The following is a 10,873-nucleotide window of genomic DNA, read 5'->3' as shown; positions in this document are numbered from 1 at the left end:
TTTGAACATGTTAACAATAACAATGTGTATGATGTCTCATTCAAATCCCTCACATTGAATTGAGTAGGAAATAAAGTAATTGTCAGTGTTCTCTAATAGGTTACCTTTTTTAGATCAGAAGCACACACATACTGATGTTATGTCTCTCTATAAACTCACGCAACAGCATTGTCATTGATGTCGTTGATGTGGACTAATCTCCAGATCACAATACATTATCTCAGGTCAGTACTGAACTATCCGCTTCACTTGACTACTTCTGCAGCCTTTTAAAGGTGTTGATTTTTAGATGACAATCATTTCATTATACTGTGTCCTTTGCTTTTTACACAAGTTCATCAACTGCAGACATGAATTTCACACCTGTGGACAGCAATGTAACTGGAGCTGTGAATTACCAGGACAGGTTTCTTACAGCTCTTGGGAGGAATTTTACAGTTTTTGTCCTGGGCATCACCATCAACTACATCAATGCCAACATGGTCCACACATTCAGCAAGCATCATGTGTGTATTTCATTGAATCGGCAAGTTTTTTAGTTAAGAGTTAGGTAAGAAAGGTAAATACAGTAGTACAATGTGTATGATGTATATGAAGCTGTGTAGAACTCTCCTTTCTTTTGCTTGCTTCTATTCTTTTTCTTACAAACAGGTGGGGTTCAAAAGTATTATTAAATTAGATATAATTCAAATTAATGTAAGAAGTGATCTTTTATACTGTTTGACATTCTCTTCCAGTGTGCATACAGCCTGTGTGATGAAGTAACTAAACAAACAAGACATGACCATGGTTGAATGTTAAAGGTGCAATGTGTAAGAATTCAAGTTAAATTTATACTCAAATAAGGGGCAGCATATCACCTTGCAGCTGGTAACTGTAGCTTAAGCTAGTTAGCTGTGCAGCTAGGGGTTCTAATTAAGCAAAGGCACATGTACGATATGGATGTTAGTAAGACAGGTGGATTTTATGGGAAAGTATTGATTATCAGGCATAGAGATTGACAGATGGTCAAGTTCATTCTAATGCTGTCGTGTATGTAGTTGATGGTCTACATTAGATACATGTGGGAGGCTATACACTACTCAAAATATGTATAAATGCGAGTGCATTAAGAGTCAAATGACATGTGTCGCAGACTATTATTTCTTTGCATGATGTTGATCATTTTCAAGTTCTTTTTTAATGTTTTAATCTAAAAGACTTCCACATTGCCCCTATAATATTCAATGTATGCACAAAAAACATGTAAAATGATTGTCTTTGTTAAATAAATATATGGAAATGTTTAGTTTGTCTGACTAGCACAAAAAAGCACAAGTTTACAAGTATATGGGTTATTCTAGGAAAAAGAAGAAAGCAACATATCCTCAAATATCTACTAATATGTAATATTTCCATAATCCTTTCAGCTTTAAATCAGTTATGGATTTGTGTTATACTGTATTCTAACTCTGGCTTTGTACAATTCAGATCTTCAAGTCAAACCCACGCTATATCCTTTTCATCCACCTGGTGTTCAACGACATGATTCAGCTGACAACCAGCATTTCCCTCTTCGTCATCACCTACGCCTTCCAAACCATCCATGTCTACCACTGTTGTCTCTTGGTGGTCCCAGCCATTATGACCACACAAAACACCCCTCTGAACATAGCTTTTATGGCAGCTGAGTGCTACATTGCTGTCTGCATTCCCCTCCGCTACAACAACTTATGTTCAGTCAAAAGAACATATATTGTAATTGGCATAATATGGACTTGTAGTTCATTTTCTGTCTTGCCGGATGTCTTCATCCTTTTTGCAACCGAACCTCTGGAGTTCATAAATTCAAAAGTGATGTGCTACAGGGATGCAGTGTTTCGGAACACGCACAGTTTAAAGAAGAGGGATGCATCCCACATGCTGTTTCTGGTAGGGGTTTGGTTGACTCTGTTCTACACTTACTTCAGAATTGTGTTTGTAGCCAAAGCGGCCAACACAGATGCTACAAAGGCTAGAAACACTCTTCTCCTTCATGGCTTTCAGGTGCTGTTGTGTATGATGGTTTATGTGCAACCTATGCTACAACGGGTTCTCAGTTACTTATTCCCAGGAAGTCTAAGTGCCATATACTTTGTTTTGTTTATCATAAACCAAATCCTCCCTCGCTTTGTAAGTCCTATTGTCTACGGGCTACGAGACAAAACTTTCAGGAAGTACTTCAAAATGTATCTCCTATGTACCATGGACATTCATCTGAAGACAAGCGTGATGATGCCTACTTAAAATAGCTCTCAAAAATGTTTGATGCATCAAAATAACTCAATGAAACATAATACAAAAAAAAAATTAAAGGATGAAACAATTTTGAGCAGCCTCACAAAAAATCAAGGAGACGGAGATACGGTATTTCTTTCACAGTTACCATTAAAGTCTTTGTGTCAAAATCTCAAACAAGCAGGGCTGATAATTGGTCTACCCCTACACTTGAGTACATATCAAGTCATTAAGTATAAATTGGTATAGCCATCCCAACCTGAGCTATGGTATAAAGAAATATTTTTGTTGGTGAGCTAAACTGGGGCGGGATTAAAAAAAAATTTATCTCAAATGGCTGTTTCAAATGTCTTTTGTGTCCTAACATATACCACAATAGTCTTCACTACATGTGTAATACAACATTGTTCATGATGCAACTTAATTTTCACTTTTAGTTGGTAAACTCACTCACTGCTCAGTCCCAGGAAACCACTCGACTGTCTCATCTGATATTTACAGATCGTGAAAAGTCTAATCTTGTGATTAATTTAGCTGATGATGAAGTGAGCTGTTGGAAACCTGATGTAAATATACCTGCAGTAGATCAGAGTGTTTTGGGCTCTTTTGTTTATTGTGTCTTGTTTGGTTTTGAGCTACTACGATGCATCCTGGCTGAGGAACCTTCTGCTATGGGGCTAAAGTTAGCTTCCTGGAAAAAAAAAAAAAAGTTACACACTTTAATTTTTAATAATTGTTTGACTCTTGGTATCAAAGTAAATAATTTCTTTAATACATTTATTGATGAATACTTTGCCTATAAACAGAGAAGCCGAGTTTACTGGTTAGTTTACTTTATGCTCTACCAAAGAGTAACTGTAGGAAATGAAGAGTATATCAACAATTTAGATCTGCTGTGTAAATAACATAAAAATGTGTTACAGAGGCCTGCAGGATCCACAAATCATCTCAATGAATTCCTCATCTTATGGCCTTAACATGTCAAGTAGTCTAAGACGAGACTCTTACAGCACAGCTGTGGCCAAAAATGTGATTGTTCTGTCTCTTGGCCTCACTATCAACTATATCAATGGTACCCTAATTCACACCTTAAGAAAACACCAGGTGAGAATGCGTTATCATAGTTATAACAATTATAAGAAACTGTCAATATTAGTTTCAATGTCAATTATCATTACTGTTATTATCCTTAGAAGAACACCACAGACACTGGAACTGAGGTTTATGTGTGCTTAGCTAAGAACTGGTACCTTAACACTGATGATTGAGGGAGGCAGAGATAAAGGTTTTGGAAAGACAGCATTTTTGTGTTTCAGGTTAGAGTAAAGATATAGAAAAAAACACTGTAATTAAGACATAATAGGATATTCCAGTCATGGAAAGTGGATGTTTTATAATGATCTGTTGAATCTGTGAAACTGTATCAGAACTAAAATGACTATAAAAGGGGATTATAAGTGTTGTCTTTTATTTTTTAAGCCCATAAATGTTGAGTACCTTATTGTGAAGGACACTCAAACAAAATCAGTCAATGAATTCATCAATGAAATGGTTTAACAATCTCCTTTCTTTTCATCTCCTTTTTCTCACATATTTTTCTTGAATCCCTGTTACATGATTTTCATCGTCCTGGTTGTGAACGATATGATCCATCTTACTACAACAAGTTAAATTTTTCACAAACTTAATGCTTCTCTTTTTCTCATCATCATTACGTTTGCCGTCTTCACCACCCTCAACACTCCATTAAATTTAGCTGTTAGGGCCGTTGCTAGTGCTACATCACTATTTGTCATCCACTTCAACATGCTAAATTGTGTATGATGAAAAGAACATATTCTATATTCTGAACTTTTGAAGAAGCAACATAAGAGAAATAAGGTATACAGACAGGACCATTACTGTCATTACAGTACAATATTAATGAACATACATTCGGAAGTCATAAATGCAAAGCTATGTTCAGAGATGTAAACAAAGTATGTGCACAGCAACCTTCCTATCCTTTCACAGTACACAGTCCAAAAATTAACAAATACTTTAAATGTATGTAATATTTGGTAAAGGGTAGTTCTTCCTTGGCAATGAAAGAGGCCATGTTAAACTTAAATATTAATTCGGCCTCCTCAGTGCACTGATTAACAGCCTCTAGCCTTCTAGATGCAACTGACAGTGGAGTTGCATTGTCATTGGAGTACAGGCCACGGCATATTTTATGCCTTAAACTAGCACTGTGTTTGACCAATGTGTCATGTTTTAACAGTGTAGTGCCAGCATTACCCGCAAATGTTGCGCTCCCCACATGCTGCAGGTATCGAATGCAAAATTTGCAGTTCATGGAATTCATCTCTCAAAATGTTATGACTCTGGGTCATTATGTTGTGTATATTTGATTCTGCTCTGTCCCTCCTCCTAGTGTGTGGGCAGTTTTCTCTGAGTGTGTGTGAGAGAGTGATAGCAGGTTGGACTTGCTGATTGGTCAGCACAGGCTGACTGCAGTCTTCCTCTCCACCAATTCACCCACATCCAACTGGGACTAGTGTCTAGTTTGAAAAGGATTTTGTGCTTGTGTTTTGAAACCTGGTGTAATCTACAATCTGAGCTTTTGTAAATTTGTGAAAAGAGAAAATTGTGTGTAGTAGCCCAGTAGGAGGGAGAGGCCTTTTCTTTAACCCTGTTCTCCTGTTTTTCCTTATTTAGAAGTAAGGTAAGGTTTTGTCTTTTTGTTAATAACTTTGATTTGCATAGGGAAGGTAGGGAGATACATTATTTTGTTTGTTTTTTTGGCTTTCTCTCCCTCTGAAGCAAAAATAAAAATGCTACCTTAGATATAAATTCCTGGTGACACTTCTTGGGAGTGGGAATAATAGGGAGAAGCAACTCATGTCATGTCTCTGATTCCGCTAGATCAGGGGCGTAACAGGCAAAAAACAAAACATAATTTTCTGCCCTATTTCGGTCAAAGTCTTGAGCCCTGTAAACATTACCATGAACACAACAATATGTGTTTTCCACACATTAATTTATTTGTGGAGGTCCGTCATAATGGCAACATTTGTCGCCACATACTGATTTTTATTTTCTGTGCTGCGCATCCCGTTCTCACTCACTCAAGACTGTGCACCCATCAGTGAATAGCATGATTTTATATACTCCTATATAATGGATGATGGTGTGGTTTTTAGTCCACCGGTCAAACCAACGAAGGAGAGGAAATGGACTATTTAACACAGTTGGCTTGACCTTAATTTCCTCTGCAAAGAAGATGGCTGGCCTCAAGCCCCCAAAGAATGCCAGGCCTTGAAGCTAGTTTTTGTCGTGGCCAAGCCATGTAATTACATCGTCATGTTATGCACTGAGGACTTGAGACACGTCTGTAAAACAGTAATAAAGCCTCACAATCCCTGAAAAATGACTCATTTTACAGTCTATCTAATATAATTTGTAGCCTTGCAATTATATTTTAGATTCGCTGAAAGAAGATGCTGGTCTTCTTTTTTTTATATGCTTCTTTATCAACATGACAAACCAAATGAGCCTGCCAGCAAGTCAGATGTTGAAATTATCAACAGTTATCAATTGTTCATTGCATTCTACCATGTTAACTTAGAGATACACATTCTTTCTGCTGCTGGATGATCGTTGCAAACTATTTACAAATGTAATTTTGAATACCTAATCTGACAATGCACACTGTACAATCTGCCAGCTCACAAACACACAGGGCTGTGACTGTTCTTGATCCCAAGACATTTGTCCTGGACTACTATATATCAAGTAATTCACCAGACATCTCACTAAGTCTATGTATGATTCACATATACCACTACTGTCAAGGTGAGAACATATTCTGTGTTATTCTTTGCGTATGACAAGACAAATACAGAATTGTAGACTTTTCTTTCTTACTCGTATATCGTGGTTGTGGCTCATCTTCTACAGTAGAATATTTTTCACTGATTCTCTGAACACTGAAGGATATACAAATCAACTGTTATAAAATTTCTTATTAATTTTGTTTGAGCCATTTGTTGCCTCATTCATGGTGCTTTTGCTACCATCCCTTCACGATGTTGTTCTTTTGCATGCTGGCTAACTCAGTGACTGACTGGATGATGTTTTAATCACAAAAGGTTGTTTGTTACCTTGAAGAAAACCAAATTAAGTTTTGGTGATGACTGTCTAATGATGGCTTGTGTTATTCATGTGTCCCCTTAAGTTATGACAGTATATACAAAACTAAAATGTATAAGACCAGGATCTTAACACTGAAGCAGCTAAACGCCCTCAGCCATCATTTATTTTGTTATTTACCACTTATTTTCTTACTGTGACATGTCAAAGTGACTTCTGTGAACACATTTTGAGTTCATCAATGAAAAGAATCTGATTAGGAATAATTTCTCATCACATCTTTTAAAGTGTCATTGATTTGTGGCAGATTTTTGTGTAAATATCAGTGAAAAAAAACAACAATAACCAAACATACATCAACCAAAACTGTTGTTGATATACAAGGTTGGGATAAGGTAAGATTTTGCAAAAATTATTTGCTCAGTCAAGTCACTGTTTACAGCCAATTTTTGTCCAAATGTACGGTAATTGTCTAATTTGATTGAATATTATAAAGCTTTGTTTTCATGACACATGGTTCTTTTTTTGTGCAACTGCTGTTTTGTTCTTGCAAGGTCCCTGAACTGCTGATCAATCTTGTTCTCTTAACATATACTACTGCCTTAACCCACATCTGTCTCTGGTCACACAGGTTTCAAGGACCCTGTCAGTTGACTCATGAGCCTTTCAAATACTGACAGGAATGTTACAGCAGTTGTCTATCGGGATAGCTTGAACATAGCTATAATCAAGAATGTGATTACAGTGGTTCTCTGCATCTCCATCAACTACGTCAATGGTGTCCTGGTACACACATTCAGGAAACATCAGGTCTGAATTAATTTCTGGAAAAGAATTGTGCCCACATATCATTATGCTGAGTATATATTTACTTCATATCATATACTGTACTCTCATATAGTCAGTCGCACTGTTTCTCTTCTTTTCCTCTTATATCCTAATCAATTCTGTTTTACCTGCAGGTTCTAAATATGAACCCTCGATACATCCTGTACATCCATCTGGTAATCAATGATATTATCCTGCTGACCTTGTTCACCCTTATTCAAGTCCTGAGTTACATTGTGTTTACCCTTAATGTCTCCTTCTGTATATTTTTGCTGATGATTAGTATACCTGCCACTCTAAACAATCCTGTAACGCTAGCTGTTATGGCAATAGAGTGTTACATTGCAATATGCTTCCCTCTACGCCACACCCAGATCTGTACAGTAAAGAAAGCGTATGTTGTGATTGGCCTCACGTGGGTTATAGGAACACTGTCAATCCTAATAGATTTATTTTTCACACTGGCAACAGAATCCATGGAATTCCTACATTCTAGAGTGTTTTGTCTTTCAAAAAATGTTTTCAGACACCCCAGTCTCACAGAGAAGAGCAATATTTCCAACATAATGTTAATGGTCATTGTTTGGATAACTCTTTTCTACACATACTTCAGGATCATTTTTGCTGCGAAGGCAGCTGCTGCAGATGCAAAGAAAGCGAGGAACACAGTCCTCCTCCATGGCTTCCAGCTGATTTTATGCATGCTCACCTATGTTTACGGTCTTACTCTAGAAGGTCTGACATATTTTTTCCCAAGAGGGGTACTGGCTATTCGCTTTACTGTCTCAATACTTATTCATATCCTGCCTCGGCTGATCAGTCCAGTAATTTATGGTCTACGAGACAAGACATTCAGAAAGTTCCTGCAACAATACAGACTTGTATGCTTATAGATGGTGAACATCAAACTGACTTCTCTAACATGAACAATGAGTTATTAAGTGCTGTTCGCATCCCAATAATGTTCACAATGTACAAAAATAAATTCTCATCATGCATTTTTACTCTGAGCTCACTCATTAATCATTATCAATTAAAAAAATTGATTAATTCTATATTATGTGTTATTTTCATGTGAGAAACCACTGTGAGAAACCACTGTGAGAAACCACTAACTAGTATAAAAGACAAGAGAAAGCCTCAAGAGCCCGTGTCCACATAGCAGTCTTTTCAGATCATTGTCATGTAGTTGCATGACATGATCCACAGGAGAGAAAAATATGGTGAATATATATCGCCTAGGACAGTACAAGAAAAGAGCAACGGTGAGGTCACCAGTACATTTCTAAAAAGTTGAGATCTCTTCTTAAGTGAAGCACTCGGAACGACCGCACAAAAAAGGCAGAGTGTGAGGAAATAAGATGCTGGGAACTGGGCGAACAGTAAGAGGGCCTCTTGAACCAAAGTTTAGTTTATTTAAGTTTTCGTGAATGGTTTGTTGAGATCAAATAAAGTGATGATCTAAAACACATTGGATTCATATATTTATTATTTTAACAGAATGACTTATTAGATGAAAAAAGAAGGGCTCAGACCAGAGTGATGTGTTCATTGGCATTAGCATTGCATTTAAAAATGTCATTTTACGGACTTCTTTGATATCACAGCAGTAAAAAAGAATAGAATTTTCTATCAAAATATGTAAAACCTTACATTCAAAAAGGATTAAACAAGATTGGACTGCAAGTAAAAAAATCCCAGAAACACACAGGCAACAGCTTTAGCTATTCATCTGCAGTTTGATAAACCATTGTAGAGCCACAAGGCAAATTAGAAAAGTCTAACAGCTAGGAAATCTACCCTCTGTGTTTACTCATCTCCAAATGATCCCTGCTTGGGTTCTCTGTTATTGCTTTTGTGGCTAGTAAATTATTGTGTAACATGAACCATTCCATTCTTTTTAATTGCATTGTGTTAAAGAACTGAGGCAGCTGTTAGTCCAGCTGCTGGAGCACCTGATCCCCATACATACCTACAGATAAAAGGCAGGTTGTTTGGGAATTGGAGCGTGTGCTGCATTTCTTTCTGCTCATTTCATGCATAATAAGACAGACAAACGAATTTCCCAAAATGATCAACATTGCTGTCCAACTGACATAGGCCTCTCAAAGCCAAAGTAACTAGAACTCTTGTCCATCGGGTGCAAAGAAAGAGGATTATACACTGCTCACAAAAATTAAAGGAGCACTTTAAAGAAACACATTAGATACATCAGATCTCAATATGAAGTTGGATATCTATACAAATAACGACAGGGCAATGTCTTAGGAACAAAAGGATGCCAAGTCTTTTAATGGAAATAAAAGTTTTCAGCCTACAGAGGGCTCAATTGTGTAGACACCCTAAAATCAGAGTGAAATGAAGATGTGGCAGGCTAGTCCATTTTTTCAAAAACTTAATTTCTGCAACTCAAAATGCTTTTCAGTATCTTGTGTGGCCCCCACAAGCTTGTATGCATGCTTGACAATGTCGCGGCATGCTCCTAATGAGACGACGGATGGTTTCTTGTGGCATTTCCTCCCAGATCTGTGTGAGGGCATCCCTGAGCTGTTGTACAGTCTGAGGAGCAACCTGGCGGCGCCTAATGGACCAAAACATAATGTCCCACAGATGTTCTATTGGGTTTAAGTCAGGGGATCGTGAAGGCCATTCAATTGTTTCAATTCCTTCATCCTCCAGGTACTGCCTGCATACTCTTGCCACATGAGGCCGGGCATTGTCGTGCATTAGGAGGAAACCAGGACCTACTGCACCAGCGTAGGGTCTGACAATGGGTTGAAGGATTTCATCTCGATACCTTATGGCAGTCAGAGAACCATTTCCTAGGCAGTAGAGGTCTGTGCGTCCCTCCATGGATATGCCTCCCCAGACTATCACTGACCCACCACCAAACCTGTCATGTTGAACGACGTTGCAGGCAGCATAACGTTCTCCTTGTCTTCTCCAGACTCTTTCACGTCTATCACAGATGCTCAGGGTGAACCTGCTCTCGTCTGTGAAAAGTACAGGGCGCCAGTGGCGGACTTGCCAATTCTGGTGTTCTTCAGCAAATGCCAGTCGAGCTCCACGGTGCTGGGCAGTGAGCACAGGGCCCACTACAGGACGTCGGGCCCTCAGGCCACCTTCATGAAGTCTGTTCCTGATTGTTTGGGTAGAGACATTCACACCAGTGGCCCTCTGGAGGTCATTCTGTAGGGCACGAGCAGTGCTCAGCCTGTTCCGCCTTGCACAAAGGTGCAGGTATCGGTCTTGCTGATGGCTTGAGGACCTTCTACGGCCCTGTCCAGCTCTCCGAGAATAACCACCAGTCTCCTGAAATCTCCTCCATGTTCTGGAGATTGTGCTGGGAGACACATTAAACCTTCTTGCTGCAGCACGTGTGGATGTGCCATCCTGGAGAAGTTGGACAACCTGTGCAACTTCTGTAGGGTTAAGGAATCGCCTCATACTGCCAGTAGAGATAATTACTCAAGCCAAAACCAGCATGAGTGAAAAATCCGCCAAAAAAGATCAAGAGGGAGAAACTTGAAATGACCTCCACATGTAAAACCAGTCCTGTTTTGAGGGTTTTCTAATTGTTGCCACTGTGGTGCACCTGTTGTTAATTCCATGAACACCAATACAGCTGAAAGTGATTAACGATGCCCTCAGCTGC

The 10,873-nt window shown here is 38.5% G+C and overlaps 2 protein-coding genes across 2 annotated transcripts; both read left to right on the top strand.

Annotated features, from left to right (window-relative positions):
- Positions 1-350: 350 nt before the first annotated feature.
- Positions 351-2,265, top strand: LOC119020649 (odorant receptor 131-2-like). Its single transcript, XM_037100142.1, has 2 exons — positions 351-506; positions 1,471-2,265. The coding sequence occupies exons 1-2, from the start codon at positions 351-353 to the stop codon at positions 2,263-2,265; spliced, it is 951 nt and encodes a 316-aa protein (XP_036956037.1).
- Positions 2,266-7,047: 4,782 nt separating this feature from the next.
- LOC119020648 (odorant receptor 131-2-like) lies at positions 7,048-8,111 on the top strand. The gene is made up of 2 exons (XM_037100141.1): positions 7,048-7,200; positions 7,353-8,111. The coding sequence occupies exons 1-2, from the start codon at positions 7,048-7,050 to the stop codon at positions 8,109-8,111; spliced, it is 912 nt and encodes a 303-aa protein (XP_036956036.1).
- Positions 8,112-10,873: the final 2,762 nt, after the last annotated feature.

The sequence above is a fragment of the Acanthopagrus latus genome, chromosome 6 (genome assembly GCF_904848185.1).
Source record: "Acanthopagrus latus isolate v.2019 chromosome 6, fAcaLat1.1, whole genome shotgun sequence".
NCBI lineage: Eukaryota > Metazoa > Chordata > Actinopteri > Spariformes > Sparidae > Acanthopagrus > Acanthopagrus latus.
Note: the sequence above shows the minus strand (reverse complement) of the source record. Positions and strands in the feature narration are given on the sequence as shown.

Excerpts from the sequence above, each read along its gene's own strand:
- LOC119020649 (XM_037100142.1), top strand. The coding sequence starts at position 351 with ATGAATTTCACACCTGTGGACAGCAATGTAACTGGAGCTGTGAATTAC. Across the intron at positions 507-1,470 it reads ACACATTCAGCAAGCATCAT|ATCTTCAAGTCAAACCCACG; the intron begins GTGTGTATTTCA and ends TGTACAATTCAG.
- LOC119020648 (XM_037100141.1), top strand. The coding sequence starts at position 7,048 with ATGAGCCTTTCAAATACTGACAGGAATGTTACAGCAGTTGTCTATCGG. Across the intron at positions 7,201-7,352 it reads ACACATTCAGGAAACATCAG|GTTCTAAATATGAACCCTCG; the intron begins GTCTGAATTAAT and ends TTTTACCTGCAG.